This window comes from Aspergillus chevalieri, chromosome 6, assembly GCF_016861735.1.
Source record: "Aspergillus chevalieri M1 DNA, chromosome 6, nearly complete sequence".
Classification (NCBI taxonomy): domain Eukaryota; kingdom Fungi; phylum Ascomycota; class Eurotiomycetes; order Eurotiales; family Aspergillaceae; genus Aspergillus; species Aspergillus chevalieri.
In genome coordinates this window covers 1,700,447-1,724,991 of record NC_057367.1, presented here as the reverse complement: position 1 = coordinate 1,724,991, position 24,545 = coordinate 1,700,447, and the positions used below count along the sequence as shown (strand labels likewise).

The 24,545-nt window shown below is 48.9% G+C and overlaps 9 protein-coding genes across 9 annotated transcripts; 4 read left to right on the top strand and 5 right to left on the bottom strand.

The window, feature by feature from the left end:
* Positions 1-147: 147 nt before the first annotated feature.
* On the bottom strand, positions 148-1,336 carry APA2 (putative bis(5'-nucleosyl)-tetraphosphatase; the record flags this gene model as incomplete). Its single annotated transcript, XM_043281807.1, has 2 exons — positions 148-1,125; positions 1,211-1,336. The coding sequence occupies 2 exons, from the start codon at positions 1,334-1,336 to the stop codon at positions 148-150; spliced, it is 1,104 nt and encodes a 367-aa protein (XP_043139250.1).
* Positions 1,337-1,781: 445 nt separating this feature from the next.
* Positions 1,782-3,730, bottom strand: zfpA (putative C2H2 finger domain protein; the record flags this gene model as incomplete). Its single annotated transcript, XM_043281806.1, has 2 exons — positions 1,782-3,202; positions 3,256-3,730. 2 exons carry the CDS (start codon positions 3,728-3,730, stop codon positions 1,782-1,784), a joined length of 1,896 nt encoding a protein of 631 aa, XP_043139249.1.
* A 1,335-nt stretch (positions 3,731-5,065) lies between these two features.
* Positions 5,066-5,251, top strand: ACHE_60612A (uncharacterized protein; the record flags this gene model as incomplete). Its single annotated transcript, XM_043281805.1, has 1 exon — positions 5,066-5,251. The coding sequence occupies one exon, from the start codon at positions 5,066-5,068 to the stop codon at positions 5,249-5,251; it is 186 nt and encodes a 61-aa protein (XP_043139248.1).
* A 5,409-nt stretch (positions 5,252-10,660) lies between these two features.
* On the top strand, positions 10,661-11,277 carry ACHE_60611A (uncharacterized protein; the record flags this gene model as incomplete). The annotated part of the gene is made up of 3 exons (XM_043281804.1): positions 10,661-11,010; positions 11,131-11,168; positions 11,240-11,277. 3 exons carry the CDS (start codon positions 10,661-10,663, stop codon positions 11,275-11,277), a joined length of 426 nt encoding a protein of 141 aa, XP_043139247.1.
* Positions 11,278-11,701: 424 nt separating this feature from the next.
* Positions 11,702-12,115, top strand: ACHE_60610A (uncharacterized protein; the record flags this gene model as incomplete). The annotated part of the gene is made up of 1 exon (XM_043281803.1): positions 11,702-12,115. One exon carries the CDS (start codon positions 11,702-11,704, stop codon positions 12,113-12,115), a length of 414 nt encoding a protein of 137 aa, XP_043139246.1.
* Positions 12,116-13,243: 1,128 nt separating this feature from the next.
* ACHE_60609S (alkene reductase) lies at positions 13,244-14,342 on the bottom strand (the record flags this gene model as incomplete). The annotated part of the gene is made up of 2 exons (XM_043281802.1): positions 13,244-13,967; positions 14,020-14,342. 2 exons carry the CDS (start codon positions 14,340-14,342, stop codon positions 13,244-13,246), a joined length of 1,047 nt encoding a protein of 348 aa, XP_043139245.1.
* A 563-nt stretch (positions 14,343-14,905) lies between these two features.
* Positions 14,906-16,699, bottom strand: HEX1 (beta-N-acetylhexosaminidase; the record flags this gene model as incomplete). Its single annotated transcript, XM_043281801.1, has 1 exon — positions 14,906-16,699. One exon carries the CDS (start codon positions 16,697-16,699, stop codon positions 14,906-14,908), a length of 1,794 nt encoding a protein of 597 aa, XP_043139244.1.
* Positions 16,700-17,069: 370 nt separating this feature from the next.
* Positions 17,070-17,993, bottom strand: ACHE_60607S (dihydrodipicolinate synthase family protein; the record flags this gene model as incomplete). Its single annotated transcript, XM_043281800.1, has 1 exon — positions 17,070-17,993. The coding sequence occupies one exon, from the start codon at positions 17,991-17,993 to the stop codon at positions 17,070-17,072; it is 924 nt and encodes a 307-aa protein (XP_043139243.1).
* Positions 17,994-18,511: 518 nt separating this feature from the next.
* ACHE_60606A (acetyltransferase SAS4-like domain-containing protein) lies at positions 18,512-20,375 on the top strand (the record flags this gene model as incomplete). Its single annotated transcript, XM_043281799.1, has 2 exons — positions 18,512-19,310; positions 19,366-20,375. 2 exons carry the CDS (start codon positions 18,512-18,514, stop codon positions 20,373-20,375), a joined length of 1,809 nt encoding a protein of 602 aa, XP_043139242.1.
* Positions 20,376-24,545: the final 4,170 nt, after the last annotated feature.

Genomic DNA, 24,545 nt, shown 5'->3' with positions numbered 1-24,545 from the left:
CCTTTGTTCAGGGGGTTAGCTGGCGTTTGTCCCTTTAACATGTTTGGGCGGGTCACTCTTCACAGATAGATAAAAGTAATAATAAGTCTATGTATCTACACCACACCAATATAAATATACCTAATTCAACCTTAAACTCTGGTACATCTACAACGAAACCCTCCCCCCAACCGGAAACCCAGCCTTCCCCAGCACACCCGCCAACACATCCGGACTCCTCTTCAGCTCTTCCCACTCCTCCTCCATCTTAACCATCAACGTACCCCCCAAAACCGTCCCATTCAGCGCAATGACCCCCGGTTCAACAACACCCTCCCCCTTCGCTTCTTCCTTCCTTTGTATAGGAATCGTAACATTCTCACTCCGTCGTGGACAGATCATCATCTCTGTTTCGGTCATCGCAAGGTTATGGCTGATAGCTGCAGGGCCGTGGTCTCGTATACTTAAATCAGCGGGGTTCTCGGAGCCTTCGATAACAGCGGAGACAGCAACTTTGTAGAGCGAGATATATATAGAATGCAACGTCTCCGCAGACGGATTGGTCGGGATTGGCAGCGCGAAGTGCGCGAATGGCAACCGGTCATCTGTCAAATACCCCTCCTTTGACTGAGACTGACTCCGACAACGCTCAGCAACAACATCAATCAAAGGACTCCATCCCTCAACACCCACCCCCTCATACGTCTGCCTCATATCCTCCACCGGCAGAAACTGTATATGCCGATGCGGTTGACTCGCACCGCTTTCCGGACCTGAATTGAAAAACGCGAATAACCTCCCCTCATTCCTCTCCCCATTATCACCATTATCATCCTTCTTCCAAGCCTTTATACAAGCATAGCAAGCCTCCAAATCCCTCTTCTCCAACAAATCCGTCTGACTCTTCCACTCCCTTGTCGCGAGGATGAAATGGTTCCTGATGATCGGGAATTTATTCAACACGACCCAATATCCTTGATCCCCATTATCCGAGCCAGGTGTCTGCGCAACAAGTAACTCCGGCGAGGGATTATCGAACGGATCGGGCTTCTTGCCCTGTCGTTGTGCTTCGGTTTGAGCGGAGTCGGCGGGTTTGGGGAGGGCGGAGGGCTTTTTGGCGAGGGAGGGGCAGTAGCGCAGTTGGTACTATACATTTATCCCGTGGTTGCGTCAGCGGATGTGTTCCATTTTGGTTTCTTTATGAGTGACAGGAGGGCAGGTGAAGGCGTACCGATATCCCAGAAGTCTGGATGGTGGTGACTTGGGTCGGGGAGAAGATGAGATGGCCGCCTTCCTTGGCTGCAGCGAAGCGTTTGGCGACGACGGTGGAGAGGGGTTCTGAGAGGGCTAGTCGCATGTTGGATGTTGACTTATGTATATACTTCAATGGATGGGAAATTGAGGTGTGTACAAGTAGCGTGAGGTTGGGACAAGGTTGTGGAGGGGAATGCGGGGCATGTGATAATTCCATGGCACGAGGTGAAGTAACTGTCAAAGTATAGGTTAACCCAATTCTACATATTCCTGCAGATACTATACTACTACTCAAAAAATCATGTATAAGCAAATGATAAGACTTTTCATTATTCGGACCGGATTTTTTTTTCCTTGTATTTTCCTTGAGATCACCAACGCCAAAAACCCCGACATATGAATTAACTATTTTCTCACAAGCAAAAACTCAGTGGTATCAATTTCCAAATAGAACAAACACACAGGCCACTCATAATACAAGATGCAAGTTTGACGTAATTCGATGCAACAAATGAAAGAACAAATGAGAAAAGACAAAAGGAAAAGAATCAGGTTCTCATCAACTCGTCCAAATCAACCTCGTCTGAAGATTGACTGAGTCCAGGCAAGGGCATCATCGGTTGCCCGATCAGTCGCGTGGAAGGGCCATCGGTCCACTCCCCCCGCTCCTCAGCAGTAGCACTGAAGACGCCCTCAGCGCGCTTCATGGTCTCAATGTCGAGGTCGGTGATGTATGCGTCGCGGTTGGTGCCGTCGCCTGCTCCGCCAGGGAGCTTGACGCGGACCTCGAACTCGTTGTCGAGCATCATTTCATCTTTCCACAGGCGGCGCGGACCATCAAAAACGCAGAGAACGCGCTTTTTCGTCTTCATGCTGCTCGCCGGACACCCCCAGGACTGAGGGTAGAAGTTCCGGTTATTCCGCCGCCGCGACACCATTGGGCGAAGCTTGCTGCTGTTGCCGTTGTTATTTTGTGTCGAGTGCTTGGTGATGGCGTTCTTTCCCAGGATGGGACGCGAGCTGGTGTTGCCTTTTGTGGACTTGATGCTGCCCTTGCCCGACTTTTGGTTCGAGGGAGAATCATTGAAGTCAGATTGAGAACCAGTACCAGCCGTGTTGTCAGTCAACTTATGCTTCTCCATGGTCTTTTTTACCTCCTCGTCCGAGTCCACTTCCGCCAACAGTTTCTGGTTGATGGCTTCGCTGGGCTCTTCCTGTTGCACCACGCGGAGCACACAGTCGTCCAAGTGCTCATAGAAGTCCTGCGGGTTATTGAAAGTACCCGAGCATGTCGAGCATTTGCCAGTGGAGTCACTGCTGTACGCCATGGTATTCTTCGAGTTCGAGTTCTTCTTCCGGCAGTTGGGAGGAGTCTGTTCGACACCATGCACAGAGGTCAAATGACGTTTGAAGACATCGGCCCGGTTGAAACTCTTCTCCACGGGAGACCCTGATCCTGGGCAGAACCCGCAGACCATGGTGCCCTTGTAGTGGGTAAGGGTGTGACGGTTTTTGTCGTACCTGCGAGCGAAACCTTTGGTGTGGTACTCGCAGTTGACAATCGGGCACTTCTCGGGTCTCTCAGCCTGATGCGTGAGCATGTGGGCCTTCAAATCTTTGAAGGGCCGACCGCACTCTGGATGAGGACACCGCCCCTTGGTTTCACCGTCAACACTACTGGCAGAAGGGCTACGGCGAGAGCCGCGGCTGTGGGTGGAAGAGGCAGAGGATCGTCGGTTGTACATGGGCTGATAAGGGGGATTGCCAGACAGCGTGGCTTGTGGTGAAAGGGGCTGTTTCGACTCCTTTGTCTCGTTGTTCTCGAGACCCTCCAGGGTAGGGAGAGGAGATGCCTCTGGTGATTGTTGTGCAAAGACAGATTGACCCATGGCGTAGCTGGGTTGCTCGGGATAGGTGACAGGCGATGATCCATTAGGTTGTTGAGGAATAGGCTGGATCCAGGAAGGGTCTGCTAATCATTAGCAAAGTCTATCATTTCCAATACGTGGCAGGGAAACTAACCGACAAAGTTATCTGGGCCCTTCTTTTGAAAGTAGGCGTCTGCGTCCAAGGTGTTGATCATCTGGTCGCTGGGAAACAAATCACCTATAGCACCTGCAAGACTAAGTTCGTGATTTGTATCCATCCAGCCTTCCTGGATGCCTTGTGTGGCAGAGTACGGCGAACCAATAGCAGAAGAGGATGTACTAGCAATTGATGGAGCTGAAGCACTAGACAGAGAAGGCCGAGGCTCCGGGGCCTGGGTAGTAGCAGCCGGAGGCGAACCAGGAAGAGAAGGGAATCCTGGCTTCTGAATGTCCTCTGAATATAATGGTGGCTCGTAGTATGATTGTGTTACTCTTGTTGTGTCGTTGTTCTGTCCGAATCCACTCAGGCTGTCCATAGGAAAGGTGAAGAGGTCGACCATCGAAGGGTCCATCGTAGGGTTCTGGAAGTACGGGACTTCCTGTTGTCTCGAGGGCATGACCGCCAACATGGTGCAGGTTATAAGGGTATCTGTTGGTGATGCGTTTGGGTGCAGGATGTGAGGGAGAGAAGGCAACGGAGAGGAAGCGGTGCGAATCGCAGTCCTACAGCAAGCAAGGTATGTCAGTTTTGCTGTCTTTTATAGTAATGGATATGACAGAATGGTGCATACCACTTCTCCAATTGGCCGTGAGATAAGGTTCCGTCAAATCGCGGGCCGTCAAAAGGGCGCGGAACGTGCCAGAGCCTTGGATATTCGGTATATATAGAAGGTGTAGGTGCAGCAAGGGATCGGGTGCAGCAGGAATGTCAGAGACTCTAAATCGAGGAATTGGCGTAGATGGCAGGTAATAGAGTATTCCAAATGACAACACAAAGGCAACGAAGCTATCTGATTTGGAATTCGGAGGAAATGAGGGACAGGACTAAGAAAGAGGAGGGACAGAGACACAATTGATGAGGTTATCCTCTAATCAGGAATAGAAGAAGTATGCAAGGACGGAGAATTAGGCGGTTAGGAAGACAGGAATGCAATGATATGTGAGTGAGAAAAGAAAGATACAGAGAGGAAGACGAGGAGGTTATAAAGAGAGGTGAGAAGTGGAGGAGGGAAGCAGGATTAAATGATGCCCACGACCTACTCTTTTCGGGCGGGTGTTGGTATTGTATTTGTATGGGATCTGGAACTTTGTGACGGGCGCCGGAGCCTGATTCAAAGCCACTCTTATCCAGTCTGCTGGAGGCCAATCAGAAGGGATTTTCAATGCGGATTCGGTGCCGACCGTGTCCATTTCTTTATTTTTATTTTTATTTGAATTAGTGTATGTATGCACGTCCGTACGGTATCGTAATGATGGACCTTGTGTAAGATTAAAAAGAAAAAAAAAAAGGCCACCCCACAGGCTAACCCAAAATGAACAAGGGATGTGGAGATGCCGGAGGAGCAGGGACAGGGCAGTGAACGCCATCTACCATGACAGTGTCCGGTATTCTACGAATAAACATGGAAAGGAATCAAATGTAACCACCCTTATTACATCCATTGACGCAATATCACAACTATATTCGAGAATGATATACATTATTTGTAAAAGTAGCGGGAAAAGGGTGTTCATCGGCTTAGCGGGAAGGTCCCATCACTTCGGTTCTGACAGTGGCTGGCTGAAGAAGCATGGGCCTCAATCGATCCTCACCCAATTCATCATCCCCGTCGTCATTACTCAGTACTAGTGGAGAGTAGTGCACTGTATGTACGTATGCAGTAAATCAAGGCTATGAACTAGACTCAATACGGTAGAGATCTTGAATTCGCTCCGATGGACCGTCCATCCCGAGCAGCTTCACCATGGGCCTGGGTGCCGATCGGAGGGGCATTGGGCCCCACCCTAACCCACTAGGGGTTCCTCTGACCTTTCCCCTTTTCAGCATCCTACATGGCTCCAGCCCACAAGGTACCGGAACTATTGGCGGAGAGGCCGTGACGGATGTGACGGGCCTCAAGGGTGCTCGTGCCAATCAGCGGGTGCAATGACGGGAAGCCCGTGCGACTGTCATATTTACTTTGTGCTTGATTACAGTACCATAGCTCCTTATGCACCAAGCAAGTCAGTCGAGTCAGTCTATTGTCTCACATGACCTTGTTGGTGCTCTGTAAGGATGAATGTTTGTGCAACCAACATTCACCATCCTGATTCAGAGTCCAGCCAACGCCTGTTGTGCAGGTCCATTCCGGTTCAAAAAGTCCGGATATGATATGATCGATCTTCACTATTCCTTCAGATTTCGGGCGAGATATCATCTTGTCAGAGCATTACCTGACAAACATGTGGCTATCCTCTAAGCGACGCTAACAAAACTAGCAGCGAATATCAATCAAGGAGCCTTTGTCAATCTTCACTGACGATTGCCCAAAATCATGACACTTGCATCATACCTTTTCCTCTGCAGCCCCATCGACGTACGGTATTGACGCTGTTCTCCGTTTCGGCAAATCCTTCGCGCGGTGAGAGCATGGACAGCCACAGTTCCGCTGCGCCACAAAAGTAGGCTGTTGTGGATCGCTGTCATCGGTGTCTCCGGCATCCGAGCATTCCCGTGTGGCGCAGTCGTTGTTGTGATGCTGAAAATGTCATATCACGATCAGATCTACCATTCTGGAAAGATATGAACAGAAATGAATTTTTTTTACTGATCGTCTACGTATCATGCGCCTTGACCGAATATCTCTGATTCTAGCCTCACTCACCTCGGTCGCATCGTCTTCACTTTCCCATTTCCTGGCGGTGACGGCTGCTTTGCATTCTTGACGGCCCGGACAACGCTGGTACATATGATATATCAACCAGATAGATACGATATACGTTGGGCCACAATCTTCAGTCAAAATGCGGGCCAACCCCAACCGACTCCGACCCATGTGCTAGTTTACTTGAAAAAAAAAAAAAAAAAACACGGATTACTCTCCTTATCCCTGATACGAGATGTTCAGCTCTCCATGGACTGGACCATCCTATGGGTCTATCAATATGACAGCCGGACCCGCAAAAGGAATATTCTGGATTCCCTCCAGAGTACCGAGATGGACATGTTGAATAGGAGTGTTGAGACAGAATATATTAAACCTCCACAGGCCACCTGTCATTATTTAGATCTACAGGGTACATGATATTGTACTATGTGCGCATCACGGATTACCCCGTATTACTTGTACAAGTACCCCGTACTCTGACATCCAAATACCAATCCCAATCAGGTAGATATGCATGATCGGCCTCTCCGGCGCTACCAGACTGCTTGATAATCCGCTGCATAATATTCATTAGCCGAGGGGGGAAGAATTTATGCTATCGAAATTACATTCTTGGTAGTACTTTTGGCGCTTACGATCATCTTGGCAAATTGACATCCAGATCCCTGTTTCCATGTGCCAACTCGATAGACTCAAAGCCTATCGCGTCCGTTCCATGGAATGAACTGCTCAGATTATTATAAAAACATCCTGGTCAGAACTATATTTATGGAACATGAACTCGACGGGATTACCATCCGGATCGATAATCACATCCCATCACAGACATGATCCAGATCCAATGTAACACTCCATCATCTCGAACCTCCCCAAATCCGAGTTTCCTCATTCGCTGACATCCCATCGATTTCGCCTCTGTGAAACCTGTTCTCCGTGGATCTGTTCATCCTCCTCGCAAAAGCTTTCCACCAGTCATTGCTCGTCGTCCTACTCTATTGCGAACCTCTTGTTGCCTGTCGAAGTCGAATCATTGCTTGGATCTCCACTTCTCTCCTGCGAGGTGTCACACTGTAACCAAGAGTGACATATGCATGTCTGTCGCAGGGCGAGGGTGACGCAGATTCAACCGGAAATAGTCCATCGTTTCCTGGTTTTCGGGGCAGCTTTGTTTGTTGGAATGAGGCGCTGTGGCCGGTTGTGATCGTAAGTTGTTTCCTGATTTGTCGGTTTGCTTACTGTGATGCATATGCTGTCTATTTTGTATGCAGTATGTTGTGTAATCTGTGCGGGCAGGTTTGTCTGCGTCTTTTTTCGGGCCAGGCTGCATGACGAGCTTGTTGGAATGTTAATTTGTATGTACGAGTATCTGTACTGTTTGGTTGCGCATATGCGCAGGGCTGCAGTTTGAGCTTTGACTAAGATTGAGCTAGTCTGGTGGGATGCGGAGTCGATCCATGACTCGGTTCTGTTTCCAATGTCATTGATAATGTTGGATTACTTTACCACAGTCAATACTAGGACTTGGTCGTAGGTCCAAGCTAAACTGCGAGGTTAGTTCTAATCCATCATGCAATGTTGGTCATTTGTGCAGCAACATAGAGCCTCTACGCCTCGGTATTAATGGCCGGAGGAGCGACTGAGCATTAATGAACGAATAAGGGCTAGGCCCTCTCCGTATTTGAGCTACATAGCTCGGAGCACCGTGCCCACTCCGAAAGATACTTCCTACTCTGCATCAGAGACCGTTAGTAGCAAAGCTCGACTCGAATTGATATTTTTGCCTACACGCGATCCAGCCAGTCATCCCCCAAATACAGAATTAAGCGCCCTGGATCCCCGCACATGTCTTCCCCTCCTCTGCCTCTAGCTAGTAAATCAGGTCACATGGCGTCCCCCTGCATCGACCCTAATGCAGAGCTCATGCGCCACGTAATCGATTCCTGTTTGCTTGCTTGCTTGCCTACAGAGTAGAGTACTGTACTTGCTTGCTCTTAATCACATATTTCCATTCATCAGTTCATAGCTGAACCGTGCTCCTTCCTTCCCGAGGACAAATGGCTCGGCGTGATCTGAATCTGGGGGTGGCAAGTTCTTTCTTTTCCTCGGGAGAGTACCCACATGTCAAGCTCGAAGCGACTGACTCGACAGAGTCACCCTACGAGACCATGACACTTTAGATTGCAGGTAAATTAACATCCCCTCCACCGATTAATAAATGCAAGCTAATCACAAATAGATTATCTTTGCTTTTCTTTTTAATTAACATAAGCATGTTTACCCTGGAGATCGATCAACACGTATCCTTACTCTGATAGGCTACAGAGTATAAACTTTAATCTGGGACCTAAGTGGGTCTTTTTCCCGCCCGGGAATAGCCTCGAACCGATCCAGAGGAAACGAACACCTTTCTCCCGCCATTCATTACGGACTTGTTTTTCCTGAGACGCTCTTTCGACAGAGCTAACCGTAATTTGAGGGGCCACAGTCTCTGTGCTCCATACGCTTTGACCAATGTTAGCGCTTGGATATATTTGAATATGCTCTCCGAAAGCTAATGGCTGGTACCGGTTCATAGTAGGCTCGTACCGAGGAAGGTGTTTGGGATCGATTGTTTTCCACCGAGATTCGGAAGGAACTCGGGTTAAGAGATTTTCCTTGATCATTGCGCTAGAATTTACCGATGACATGGCCGAGGTTCCTGCCGCTGTGGAATCTTGCAAGCTCTGCAGATATTTGTTAATATGCTAAATAGATTAAATGCCGGGCGATAATATCTCAGCGTACGTACGAACCTCGTACGGTACTCCGCATACTCCGTCCCCGAGAGAACTATGTAGGGAAGGATCTGATCTAATCGATCGGAAGCAGATTTCTCTGGCCTCTGCGTACAGAGTACATTTGTACATTATGTACTGTGCACTCTACACTCTGCAGAAGGCAAGACACAGCAGTCGTCAATCCACCGCCGCACCGGATAACTGCCGGTCCTTACAAGGACTCCGCTCTGTCTTCACAACTCAAAAACTCAAAACCCCCAAAAAAAAAATAAAAACTTAGTGAAAAGCAGGTTCCAGGCACAGACACACGTCTACATATCCTAATCCGTCCAGCCACACAAACTATTCGTGAAAACTCCTGCAGAAACATTCTCCACCAATTCACCTCCACTAGCTTAATAAAGCAGAGACGAGTAATTGCCGTGTGCCCGAGAACGACACAGTGGAAGGATCCGCGAACCGAAGTATCCCGAGAGGTACCAAGATCGTGGCTGGTGCGTGCGTACTAAGTATGTTACTGGTACTTCGCTGGTAATGGTATGTAAGTATCGGCAGTGCGCGTATTTTACCGTGCTGGCGGGAACTAAGAGGGGATTTGCGGTCCATGCGCTGGGGAGATGGAAGATTGGTTGGATCCGATCTTCCATGTTTTGGGTTTTGTTCCTTGTTTTTCTGTTGGGTGTTTGGGTGTTTGCGGTGTAGAGTGAATAATGTTGGATTAGATGGTCGTAAATAGATACCAGATAGAGGTACTGCAGAATAATGCCCAAGGTACAAAAGTAAGACAGACCATGGTATGAAACAAGATAAGGTTGATCACGAACACCTGATGACCGACGATGCCGCGCTGATGTCATCAGCTCACCCACCAAAACACACTACTTGTACAAGATGGAGAACGTACTCGTATTTGTACATATGTGGCTGTAGATGTACAAGCATGTTTCAGACAATTACAACAAGATCTTGAATAATCCCTGGGCAAATCAGTGTGATTACTGTACTGTATGTACTGTGATATTACTTCCTTGTGGCGATAAGATTCTTATGGCAGCCACACGGAGTGCATGGACCGCAATCCTGTATCTTGTAACCCTGTATCCTTGCATGGCTTTATATATCAATCCGTAATATGTTTGATTAGCCGTGGTAATACTAGCTTGGGTCCGGAATGCAGCGTATCCGAACCACTAGAGACATGGACATGCGCAGGCAGAGGGGCAAGACAAACAAGCAAGTGATATCAATCCCCGCAAAATGACGGGACGGGCGACGCACTGAGCTCATTCGGGTATGTCCAGGAATCCACAGATTGATAACTATTCCTTCAAGAGATCTGTCCGCGATGTCTAGTATTGGTGGAATGGTAGTGCGTCGCCGCTTGCTGATCGTTGTCATCTTAATGGAAATAAGAGATACGGGCTTAGGCGTACAGAGTACTCGTACTGTATTTATTGTTCTTGTATCCGTATCTGTACTATGTATTATGTAGATGCTCGTCATGATTCCTTTCCTTTGGGATTTGTGCATCTGGACATGCCGCTGTTGTAACTCTGGTCAGATGGTACATATCAGGAATACACTAGGGATAGTTGGCTGGAAGGTGAGTATAGGTATGGTGTCTGATAGTATGCATCTTTTGCCCATTCTCTCGATCACAGGGTCCGGTATCAATTTCTGTTCCTCGTAGTTGCAAGATATATATTGTACGCTCCAGCGCGGATGTCTACACTCGGAAAGCATTTTCTACACCAGCCAATCTGGATAAAACAACTCGGGCTCTTGAATATAAGGTGGATAGATTCATATTATCTATCATAGGCATTTGCAGAGAATACAGATCACACCCCAATTGACAGCCACGTGACTGCCAAGACAACGCCCGAGTGAAGGACCTCGCATTCACTATGATTCGATGGATAGATACATCAAAATGAGCACCTTGACCAGTCTTCCCATTGGCACTCTTCACCATATCATTTTCTTTCTGCCATCGGATCAATATGTCGCAGCACTTTCCGTCCATTGCCGGGTTCTTCACTCCCTATGCGACATGGAAACGCGTGAGAAGTATCATGGAATTGACACCCGGCTCTCGGATAATAGCGTCGACCAGGCTTCCAACCTGCTCATGGATATTATGAAGAGACCTGGTCTGGGGCACTATATGCACCATGTCGGTTACCGGGAAAGAATTCTGGATCACGAAGACTATACCGCAAAAGGATATCAGCGGAAATTGAGCGAGGACGAAATGCAGACTCAGTAAGTCTCGTGGTGTACCGGGTTTGAGGGTTGAGGGCGAGGAAGCTTCTGTGGACTGCCACACGACGGGCGGGCTTTGTGGATTCCGAGGAGAAGAAGGTGGTTAATATGTTGATGCAGGAGTCATCTAGTGCAGAGCCTGACTACCGAGGTCACTGGTGAGTTAAACTTTTGGTCCCAAGAACCTGCTCATTGGGAGATTGGCTAATAAAGAGTGGTATTATTACAGCAAGGGTACTTACGGTGCTTTTATTATGTGAGCCCTGACTGCTTTGCTGGTTTCCGTCTCACCCGATCTGGAGAGCATGAGCATGGCACAGAACTTACCAATCTCTCGATATCATAGGAAAGAGCGAGAGGGAGAATTGAACCTATATTATTTCCCCTATATGAAATTTTCCGTCGAACCAGCATGGATATCACTGATGAAACCGTACCTACAAAACCTCCGCGAAGTTTATATTATCAGAAGCCTTGTGACTCTGATTACGATCACAAAAACTTATACCATGCCATGAACCTCTTTGGCTGTTTATCAATAATTGACCGCCTCCCATCCATTGAACGCGTGGGCATAGATGGCCTGGGAGGAGAGTATGAGACTCAAGGAGGAGCTGAAAACAAACCGTGGTAAAAGCCGGAATCGTCCAATATCAGCAGGACCGCTATCAATCACTCATCAATAAGTACCATGTGCCTTGCAAGAATTTTGTGCTCGTGCAAGGTTATTCGCGAAATTCAGTATTCAATCGGGGGTCGAGTTGTCAGTGACCATTCTCCGAACTTCGCTCTCAAATTATTCATGCAAACAACTCTCGGACACAAGGATACTCTCCAGATCTTGAACCTGAATGTTGCACATGAGATCTTCCTTTTTGAGGAAAAGGCAAGCGAAGATGAAACAGAGGAAGTACTGGAAACTGAAGGCGATGATGAGTGGGGTACCGAAACATTTGCGAGACACCTGCTTGCTGAAGACAGGACGCCCCCGATTTCAATGTCGAAATGGAGCGGGTCGCTGAAGGATTTGTCAACACTTAAGCTGCTAAGTCTGGGGGTCAACCTTTTAATGTACTTGGCCCGAGGAATCAACAAACACAATTGAAAAAGAAAGGACTTGGTGGATTTTTTGCCAGATAGCCTGGAGTATTTGTGTATTTGCGGATATCGGAGAGGAAGAAAAAAGAAACACGACGCTCGGTTGGATCGGTTGCTTAAGGCCCAGAAAGCAGGTATATCCAAGTTGAAGGAGATTGAAGGAATCTGCTTATTGGGCATTGCTTAGCCTCAATGGCAAAGATCGAAAAATCATTTCTGAGTCGGTGGCGAGCAGATATTATCACACGCTCCATTCAACCGTGTCCTGCAGGATAACTGGCAACACTGCCTTGAATTCCAGTGAAGAGCACGGCAAAATATGGTCGACCTCATGATCTGGGGTCGTAAGTGAACCGTATGGAAAAAACAGGGCGGCCATTTGTGGGCTGCGCTAATCCTGATCGAGGAGGCATGATATATGCCCTTACCGCTATGTGTATGATAATGTCGGCAACGTGAGCGTATCGTATAAGGCTGGATCTTGAATTGAATTTGACCCGCACCAGCGATATATTTACCAAGTGAAGCTGAAGAGATGATTCAAGTCCCTAGCACTGATTTTCTCCTAAGAGAGATAAAAAGAGAGAATATTGCTAACAGACCTGGTGGCTGGTAGTTTTATCGACTAAGAGCCTAACCATCATTTGAACATGCGGCTCACTGTCAAGTGAGATATTTAGTCAGGAAAGTGCAAAGCATGAATAAGCTTGTTATCTTCTTGATAGACCAGCTAAAGAGTCTACCAGACCCTGCGAGCCCTCTGGGTTCCGAAGAAAACAGTGACAAACGAACCTTCAATAACCGAATGCTGGTTCATGAAGGATCTTGTTCTGGCTGATAGCACTATGGACCACTATGTCGGTTGCCATATCGTATATCGTATTCATATAGTACAGGTCCCTGATAAGTTCAAAGGTTGGCTGTGCGACACAAAGAGAAAAGGGTGAAGTAATAAAAAGATGAGAAATGATAACATTTTACATTCACTGCACCAAACCCATCAGAAAGAAGCTCAATTCTATTGCACAAAAAGAGGGAATTAGTGGATTTTCCCTCGGGTAAGATGATATATTAGCTTAGCTGTACAAATTTAGTAGTATATATACATGCAATAATCAAACCACAAGTCGGCAAATCACTGGTAAACCGCCTTAAACTCCTCATTAAACCCGTAATCCGTATACCCCTCCTCACTCTGCGCATAAACCCCTTCCTGCCTAACCTCCGCCAACTCCACCTTTTCCCGAACCCTAAACGCCAGATCCGGATTCGCAATATATGGCCTCCCAAAAGCAACCATAACCTCATTATCCTTATACTCCTCCTCAACAGCCTTCACCGTAGTCTCACCAGTGTAATTAGAAGCAACCATAACCGGACCGGCCTTGTTATAGCTATCGATGAACGGGCGGAGTGATTCACCAGCGGCCTTAGCATCCGACTCGCAGAGATGCAAGTAAGCGAGTTTGAGGTCTGACAGGTTCTCAATGAGATGCGAGAACTGCGGGATCGGGTCTTCCATGCGCATACCCTGGAATTTACTCCAGGGGCTTAACCGGATGGCGGTTTTGTCGTTGCCCACGGCCTTTACGACTGCGTGGGTGACATCCAGCGCAAAACGGGAGCGGTTGGGAATAGACCCGCCCCAATTGTCAGTTCGGTTGTTGGCGGTATCTTGGATGAATTGGTCGACGAGGTAGCCGTTTGCGCCGTGGATTTCGACGCCATCGAAGCCCGCTTTTACTGCGTTTTCTGCTGCGGCTACGAAATCGCCGACTGCGGCGGTGATTTCTTGCTCTGTTAGCGGTCTGGGATGGTGCATTTCCCCGCTGAACACGCTCTTCATGGGGACGTCTCCGCTAGACACGAGATCAAAGCCCTTTTCTTTCATGAACCCCGGGTTCGCTGTACGGCCAGCGCCCAGAGCTGCATGTAGATATGCGAGCCCTTCTCGTGCACTGCATTGGTGACTTCTTCCAGGCAGAGATTTGCTCCTCGCTGTAGATCCCGGGGACGTTGGTGTAGCCGCCATGGCGGGGGGAGATCACGGTTGCTTCGGTGATGAGGAGGGAGCCTGGGACGGAGGCACGCTGACGGTAGTAGTCTTTGACGAGGGGGAGGAGGGGCGTATGGGTGTTTGAGGCGCGGAGACGGGTCATGGGGGCCATTGTTAGGCGATGGGAGAGTGTTGATTGGCCCACGCGGAGGGGGGTGAAGAGTTTGGAGGTTGACATTTTGGTTTATCCAGAGTATGGAATGGGTGAAGGGAAAGAATTGATTGAGTAGGTATTTTCTACATATTTCTGAGTAGATATAAATAGGATAGGCAGCGTGCAATTGTACTCTGTGCCATACCCCTGGTACGGATTAACTTCTCTACATTGATTTCTCAGCCATTATAAATCAACCAACCAGATTATTTATCTTCCCGGAGTCTGCAGAGCGAAACCCCGAGTTTCAGTCATCCCGAGTTTCGGGAGCCCACAGCGGAACCCGAGTCGGCGGTGGCTCTGATTGGACAGGGGAGCCAAGAGCGGAAGGCGACAGATGTACTCCATATTAACCAGTAGTTTACTGGAGTTGCGTAAACAGTTATTTCGATATGACTTGGTATGGAAAGTTTGATGTTTTCATAACGTATGCTGTATTCATTGAGTATGCTACCTCGGGCATTCTGATGCAATAACGAAAACCAATGGCATAGTTAGACAATCATAAACGTCACATGGATAATCATGCACCATAATATATACAACCCCCGAAACCTAACTGAAGCAGATCCATTCCGGCCATCTAGTCAATGAACCGCAGTTTGGTTGTAGTTGAGATCACATGCATGCGGATGCTTCAGACAGTACTTGGGCATCAAAGCTTCAGCATGCACTCCGTTCGCAACCAAATATTCTCGGAAATTCAGAATCCGCTGCGTCATCAAGGTCGTCCGCTTGTGTCCCTTGTCATCGCGGTTGCCAGACCACACCAGTTCTGCCAGCGCAGCAGCACGTGGCCAAATCTTGCTTGACACCGTCACATCGTCAGTCTGCTCAGTCCATAATGCAGCGGCTGCTCCGATAACGTGCTTCGCTTGCGTTTCGGTCAGGTTAGTCGTAAAGTCATAATCATAGATGCGCTGCCACGATTTGTATGGCGCGCACCACGATCCACCATTGCCTCCGTAGTTGAAGTTTGGAGTGTCAGGATCTGGGTTGTCCATGACATCATATCGAGGATCGTTTCCAAGGAACCCCCCCTGACCACAATCAAGGTACATAAAGTCGGCCGACGACACGATCACATCGTACCCTTGGGCGGTCAGCTTATCGATATATTCGAGTCCGTTGTTCCAATTCTGCATGACCACATCCTTGGGCACATCGTGGGCATGCTCAGTGGACAGGACGATGTCTTCCCACATGATCAGACGTCGATTGCTGTGGACACTGCGAAAGATGGGCATAGCATGGTCTACCCAGTACTGAGCCAAGTCATTGTAGGTACGCGAAGGATCTTCAGCAAACCACTCGGTGACATGGCGACTGTAGTTGAAGCAGTTGGGCTGGATCTCGTCGGCCCCAACATGAAACCATTTGTCAGGGAAGATGCCCGAGAGCTCACGGTAAACATCGCCCACAATGTCATATGTCTTGTTGTTCATGATATCGAGCTGGCCCGGGTTTGGTTCGACCGCAGTATGGTACTTCCATACATCATTGGACCACCAAGAGTCGGTGCATGTCACGATTTCCGGATCGACCTGCTGCCATCCAGCAGCCGCATGACTGGGCATGTCCACTTCGGGAATGATACGGACTCCACGAGCACGGGCATAGCCTACGATGTGGCGCATGTCATTATGAGTATAGATTTCCCGTTTAGAATAAGCGTCGTTGGTCATGTTAGGGTGCGCGTCGATCTGTGCAGGCCACGACTGTGCATCGCCAATGTGCCAGTGCAGGACATTGAGCTTGGACAGGGCCAGACCATCGATCTGCTCAAGCAGTTTGGGGACCGTAATGAAGTTACGACCGGTGTCGATCATAATTCCACGGTACGGATACAAAGGTGCATCCCAGATTTCGACCGGCTGCTCGATAATCAGTCCTCCATGACCGTCAGAAATAATCAGCTGCTGCAGAGTGGTAAACGCATGGAGAGCACCCCAGACAGTCTTGGCGGAAATGGAAATACTGCTGGAACTCTGCGTGACATTCAACGTATAAGATTCATCGACACCGTGTTGCAAATCGACGTGACTATCCTCAACCTTGACGTCCACATAGGTCAACGACGGAGAAGGTGCTCGTTTGGCCTTGTGAGCAGAGGGCGTGGGAAATGCGGGATATGAGGCGATGGGAGCTTCCGTAGCGGCAGGAACCCATTGCAGCGTAGATACAGCGTGCCAGGCTCGATCCCAAGCATTAGCCAGAAGATGGGTGTGGGTGTCGCGTGTTGCACGGAGCGAGATGCGGCCGTCCAGGTGTTTGGGGCCAGACGATCCCCAGGTAATCTTGCGTGGAGCTGGCAAGGGGTTGACACTGACTGCTGCGACCGATGAGACAGCCACAGCCAGCGTCAGAACGGAGAATTTCATGGCGAAAAACGATGGATTAAGAGTGCATTGAGATGAAAAATGTTAAAGAAGAATAGATGGGGAGGTGCGGAGAAATAAAGGAGGAAGGCGAGGGAGATAGCGAGGAAGCTGAGCCTTAGCACCTTCCCAACATTCCACAGCACAGTCTAGACATGCCATTGAGAGACACCAAAACGGCTTTTTACAGCGAGAAATTCATGTGTGACAATAATAGAGCCGTTAGGGAGGCTGCAATTCATCCCTGGTTGTATTGAGAATGTTTGTTTACTTTGTTTGTGAAGTACTCCGTACCATGCACGCTGTCTGGTAAAGCTCGGTTCGTTATTGTACACACTATGGTACATAATATCGATCAATCATAAGGCTCAACTCAGTTTTCCAATGATCTTTCCGTCTCCATCCCCTCACGAATGCTCTCCTTGATTGCCTCTGCTTCCTGGTCAGACGGCGCCACGCAGGGCCGACGCGAGTATTTCCCATACCCTCGATATGTCTGCAATGCGCTCTTCACCCCCACAAATCCTCCCTTGATGGCAAGCCAGTCCGCACGGGCCACGATCGCTTGGAGCTTCTGTGCCTCCTCCACTTTACCGCTGTTGTAAAGCTCCATGACCTTCACACAGGAGCGGGGAATCAAGTTGGCAATACCAGCAATCACACCAGCACCACCGGCGATAAGCGTCTGCAGGGTGAAGTCGGAAGAGCCACCAAAGGTAAGGAAGGAGGGCTTGGCCTGTGACGTAATACGGGCGAGTTTGCCGGTATTGCCGCAGGTGAGCTTGGTGCCAACGATGTTGGGGTGCTGAGATAGCGCAAGGATATCGTCGGACGTGAGGTCAATGCCACCTGAAGCACCGGGGAAGTTGTATATGAGGACAGGGATAGGAGAGGCGTCTGCGGCGATACGGAAGTGGTCGAGCAGGGCTTCGTTAGACACCTGGCCCTTGTAGTAGCATGGCGGAAGGATAATGGAATAGTCTCCTCCAGCCTCTGCAGCGTCTTGACAGAACCGAATCGTTTCTCTGGTGGACGAGGATCCGCAGCCCACGATCACGGGCATGGAGGTGAAGCCGGCGGCGTCGAGAGCTTTACGAGTGTGAGCCGTAACAAGTTTGCGCTCCTCCCGATCAAGGTGGACGGCCTCTCCATTGCTTCCCTGAGTGACGATTCCGGTGACACCAGCTTGAGCGAGGTAAGCAGCATGGGCTTCGACGGTTGGGAGGTCTAGGTCTTCATTCTCTTTGAAGAAGGCGACGGTAGGGACGTAAACGCCGGGGATAAGTTGTCTCGTCATGTTGTTGTAGATTCGGAAATAATTCACAGTTAGTTGCGGTCGGAGAGACAGGTTTATATAGCAGTATAGATCCGGAGAAGCACTGATGCAACCCCGCCCCCACGAGTGTATGGCGATAGTAAAGGCGCTCCGTCACTGGCCGAACCCCCACGCTGCCAAAACCGGGGTTGCGTGGGATGATGACTCAGCCGTCTTCTTCACTCGGCATGATTTTATGTATGCATTGTCGTCCAATATAGAGAAAATGAGATAGAATGAGGGGGAGGAAAAGATGAAAGTGATGCGTTGAATAGAAGTCATGCCATGTATGCCAATTACAAAAGTTACCGTACGCGCCCACCTTAACACGCCCGTCTCCCTGTATCGTCCCGTAACGTAACATCGCCGACTGCTCCTTCGGCCTCAACTTTTCTCTCTCGCTCTTCGCCGGCGACCAGCAGCTTCAATCCCGGCTAAACTCCTTTATTCCTCCATCATTGGTTGCCCTATACCCAGGAAACCTCCAGATGTAATTCACCATGGCTGTCCGGTCCAGGTCGTCTCTGCATGTGCGACAGGATTCCGATCTGAGTCTGCTTCCTCCGCCCACCAAACGCCCCCGTTTACAACATCTCAATCCCCTTCCTTCGTCTTCTTCGCGCCGTCTTCGTCGTCGCGGCAGTTCGCCCGATCTACTAGATACCACAATCGAACCCGCCACCACCCCAAAACCTCTCGCTGTCCGTCCCGCCAACTCGCCCCTTTCGGCCGCTACTGCTGCTCCGCTACCGCGCGCATCGGCGCGACGACCACGACTCGTATCCTCGGCCTCGTCCTCCACATATAATCACCATTCTCCTCCTCCTCCTCCTTCTTCGTTTTCTAATAACCCGAAAACCCCGCATTTCAGGAATCGCCATGATACCCCGTCCACTACTCCCATACCAGATCCGCGCGAGTCCCCCGATCCGCTAGATACCATATCTCCCGCTCCCGCGATTTCCTCCCCCCGACCACGTCCTCCCGCTGTGCGTGAAAGCCGCTACCATCGCCCGCAGCAACCAAGGCAACACCCCAACTCTGAAGAAAAGCCTGCGGAAAATCCCGTGGGGTCGGACAAGACATCCCGGAACAATGCCAGTTGGAATTCGCGGGGGAATAACAGCGTTCCGCTGCCGGAATCGCAGCCGCCCGCTCCAGTCCCAGGCTCAACCCCCTCCGCGGGACGGGAGCGGCGATCCTTGCGATCTCATGACAGCGGGCCTAAATTCAGAAGTGAATTGACTGCTTATTTCTCGAACTACGATCAATTGCTGAGTCTGGAACCGCAGAAAACGGGTATGCTGCGTGCCAATTGTGTTTTTTTATCGGCGTGGAACTGACGGGATCGTAGAATTCCTGACCGGAGATACGGCGATCCAATTGATTGACGATCTCACCAAACCTCCGTCGACATACCTGCCCCCTGATCCGGAATTACCCTTTGGCAATCCTCTTGTGATGTTCCACAATTGCAAGGTAATACAATTACCGGACCCCAAAGAGGACCACGATGCTAGCGAAGAAGATCCCTTAAACGAAGGGACCTATTTCCGCGCGCACCGCAGAGTCGAACGACAGGAGAAACAACTCCGGAACATCGAGCGTGAACGGGCCCAGCACGAAAAGCTCCAGGTAGACCGTCTCCTAGAAGAACTACGAGGTCATGATTGGCTTCGCGTGATGGGCATTACGGCCACAGATAACAAAAAACTCTATGAGCCGAAGCGCGACTTCTTCATCAAGGAACTCTCAGCTTTGATTGAGAAGTTCAGAATTTGGAAAGAAGAAGAGAAGCGTCGGAAACTAGCCAAGGACAAACCGTCCTCACCAGATGCTCCTCCCGAGAACGACAATATCCGGGATAGCATCGATATCCAGAGTAACGGCGAACCCGCTGATCCAAACGACGTCGATGTACAAGCAGCCCGTCAACTCCATCGCGAAGCCCAAACCGCCACATCGGGCAAGAAACCTAAACCCTCAATATCATCCGAGAAACGTCGCAAATCCAAAACTGCACTATCTGCTGCTGGCCAGGAACCAGAGTCACAACCCTCTCAACAACCCCCACAACCAACACGTCTTGTTCCCGAGCCTCTTCCACTTGTCGAGAATAAACCCTTCACCTCATTTTATTCCGATCCTCAAGTTCGCGCCATCGCTCTGGGGAAGGGGTCATCCCCTACCAATCGCCGAACCAACCGTCTTCAACATCAAACCCTCGCCTTTGGCCATCCAATCCCAGAGATGGAAGAACAAGAGTTCGAATTACCACCTGAAATCCTCACTGAAGACGCGATTCTGGCGAGTCAGCGGAAACAAAGGCGGATGAGGAGGGATAGCAGAAGGGGACAGGGGTAGCGCAGTATAATATAGTATCGTCTTTCGTTATTTCATGTTCTTTTCGTGTCGTTCTTTCATACTCCTTTTATCCATTATCTTGTTCGTTCCTGGACTGGGTCCAGATCACGCCGCTTCTATTAATACTTTATCTCCTTTTGTTATTACTGGGCTAGCATAGCATCGTGTAGAATAGGGATAGCAATATCAACTACTTCGGATTTCACTCAGTCTATGCTTGGCCACTACGGTGGTTGTATAGTTATGACGCGCCCCTCGCTTTTCCACAAAGCATTATCTGCAATGGCAGGACCTGGAGACCCGCTCGACTGAGGTCCCAAGTCCATTCAGATGCTAGATATATTCTAGGAATCAGAATATACTCTAGGAACCAGACACATCCTCAATCTATGAGATCAAAGGGAAGGTATCCACTGTTTCCTGAAAGTCGTATGCAGCCCTCATTGAATTTCAGCCAACTAGAAAACTGAATTAAACACCAACGGCTGCCCTGGCATCGCAGGAAGAAACCGCACCCTGTTGGCAGAATCAGCGAGATGCATCGGGCGTGAATATTGCATTATGATATTTGTCCGAGGAATGTGCTTATTGGTTTGCCAGTTGTCGAAGACCAGCCATACACTTTAGGAACCGGTATCCCTTTGGAACGAAGGAATGTAAGGTTGCGACTTCACGGGCAGTTGCATATGTTTTGGGCACTGATATCCTGTACGGGACCTTTACTATAGCCCCAAACCCATCTTTCATGGTGGCCAGTAGCACACGATTGAACCCTCCTTCGCTGATTTTGACAAGATTCTTAACACTTGGCAACAGCCTTCTCAAATGCAGAGACATCAACTTCATATTTTGTTCTCGAAAACGTGCCTGTTCGTTGTATAAGAATCATCCGGCATCAATTCTATAAGAGTAGTATTAGTGATGAAGGGAGAGTCCTAGGGTGCTTTTTTGTAGCATACTGTTGCACATTGTGGAGTGTTAAGTCATGCAATTCCTTGAGCTGGGGTTGATGAAGCGTCGACGGGACGTCGAAAACGCAGCCCGCGCGTAAAAGGCGTATTTTGACATTGTATGAAGATGACGAAAGATAGAACTAACGGTAAGTTTAGGGCTTGGGATATTGAGCGTCTGTAATTTTATGTTTCGGATTGAGCTCTTCCCCACGCGCTTAATCCAGATCCTTTCAAGCCAGATCGGGCTACGAACCAATCGTGTTGGTGCTTATACTTGCGGCATGTCGAGCTGAAGTTTGATGGAACCAGGGCCGTCTGGTTACAACAGTTAGCCTGCTGTCCCGGGGCAATTGTCATACGCTATTGGAGCGCTCGTTCGAGACTTCTCTTCACTTCAGTCTATCATGTCACCGCATGTCGAGGTCAACATGCTGCGGTCCTCAACAAATCTGGCCCAAGGGAAAATTTCAGGTGCATGGTGTGAGTTAATGCTTGAAAAAGCCTCTGTATAGCTACACTTTCCCCTATGCTTACCCATCATTGCTTTCTTGCTGGGAGTACAGTGAATGGCATCTTTATGTAGTTGAATGAGCAGGTTTTACTGATGAGCCTTTGCAACATTCACTCCTCAATGCAATTTTGACCCATTGATGAAGGATGAACTCGAGCAATATTCCATAGTCCCGGAGCCTGTTGACAACGGAAGCCAGAAAATAGCATGTTGGGTCTACTTTGAACGGTTGTACCTTTATGGTATTGGCCTTCAAAATGACACCTATCTCTTCCATTTCTGGGAGATTTTTTGTCATTTACAGACTGAATGCCAATTGCATCTGTCGGCTCAATGGGGTTAGGTTCAAGCTGGACATCCTGATGTGGAACTATGCTCGCTGGAAATCAAATTGCCTTTAACTATACTACTCGCTCTACCTTGAGACCCGCTGGCTTTCTATTTCGATAACTATAAGCGGAAAAACTTACTCATCACCACAGACTAGGATACCGCTATTCGCTCGAGACACTGGTATATCCCTAAGAATCTGGACTCGCGCAAGCGGGGACTAGTCCCAGGCTTCCACAACCCACATCACACAAAGTCCTGTCGCTTCTTTCGAGGTCACGATAGCCAGACGTGCACTGAGACGACTTGGACCAAACACCACTCAGCCCAGACGCATCACACACAAGGCCGTATGGTTTATGAAGGGGTGATTGCGAAATGATGAGCACCTGACTTCTCTCGATGATATTAAGAAAAAGGCAAAATCGTATATCTCCTGGTCAACATTACGGAGATGCTCGCATCGAATCATATGGCGTAATACTGGATAAACATGTCTTTCCTAACAGTTGCCGCGCATGGGACTGTACATTGATTCAGCCTACTTCCCTCAGTTGGCCAGCGGCGCCCGTTTTGGTGGCATCCTACTTTGGCGCGCATGGGATGCAAACCAGCACTTGGCATGGCCTGGTATCAGTCTCACGGCCTGAGGGAGCTTCCGCTTCCCGACTTCAGAAACGGATCAGTCTTCGCTACATCAAGAGACCGCACGCATGATCCCATTAACAGTCACTGCTCAGGAAGGCACGAAAAAAAAAAAAAAAACCTGCCTTGAGTAGAATGGGTTATGCATGCAGCAACACAATGCGGGATTAAGTTATTCACTTTGCGAAACTAGTTTTTTCAAGTGACTGATCGAAGACGGCTGTCTAACATTTGGGCCGTTTTTTCGTTCCAATGCCGACTCCAGGTATAAATCGCTGAATGCTAATTTACCGATAATTGTTCACAGAGGGGTTCGAGCATTGGGTTGACAACAGGTCGTCTTGTTCGTGCTAGTGGAAGCCTCCACGGAGGTGATATGGTTCGTGCTCAAAGAATATTAAGCCAGCAGTCACCACAACTGACACATGCAAGCTCTATTCTCCGCCTTCTATCTTAACGCCTAAACTCGTTGTTTCAACAAAGTGGTCCGAGAGCGACTCCTGGTGCGAGGAAGGATGACAGTGGTTTTGAGGAATAGAATGAAAATCCCCATTTACCTCTTCCTATCTGGAGCCCTGAACGGCAAGATAAATGCAATACCTAAGACCAACAGAGAGGCTACCACTGAAAGTGCGCAAGAGGTTGAGAAGAAGTTGATTCAGGAACCAAAATTAGAGAATAGAAGAGCTGGAGGCTCACTGAAAGACGTCGTTGGGAGCGTCCGGCGAATACAAAGAAAGCTCTGCATTAAATACCCCTAAGAGGCATTACGGAGCACTCTTGAGAATAGCACACTCATTCAGCTTCCTGACAAAAGTCCACCAGATCAGACAGACATTTTAGGCTCGCATTCTCTAGGGCTCTGGTACCTGGGCGTGCTTGCAGCAGAGGAGGCCACACGTTATGTTCTGTCATTATCCATGGGCTGTTTTATGTCCCGGGTACTACGCAGGACTGAATTCGACATCCACGCGTGCGCTATAGACCTTAGGGTTGACTCAACTGGTGCAACATTTTGCCAGGCACTGCCGAGTTTGCCAACAAGATTCACTTGCCCTTTCCCGCGGATCCAGCACACTGGGTTGCTATCTTGAACTTAAAAGTTCAATGGCAGAATAGAAGCTGGAATAATGCGATAGGCTGCTTTTATTGTGTGGATCTAATAGGCACACAACCGCAGTTGGACTCCAGGAGACATGGAATGGTCACCGAAATGGAAAACTGACATTGGTTGAATCTACGAAGATGAACCGACGTTACACACAACATCCACCAAAGTTCCGTCGCATCATATATCCAATGGAAAACCACTTATCGTGAACCTGAAGACTGGTCCATGGGTCCAGTATCCTTCCTGAGGGATAATGTGCGTCTGCCGAGAACAAGAAAAATCACAATCAAGAATACAGAGAATAATCAATTTATCCTAATGAATAGACCCGAAGATATATCGCTAAACTACCTGTCGCAAACCCTATGTTCGCCAATAACCCTTCGAAATCTAAACCACCCGAAGTTAAGCTTGCATTGAGCCACTCATTACTATGACCGACCAGTCCGCTGTCTACAGACCCGCACCCGAACATGCATGCCCTGTGCCCAATAGACAATAAATTTCGAGAAAGCCTATCCGAGGTCTCATCTATACACGATACCTGAAACACTGGGCGCCATAAAGCAAAGTCTCTATGACAGCTCATTGCGCACATTTGGTCACTAAAGTGACCTGAT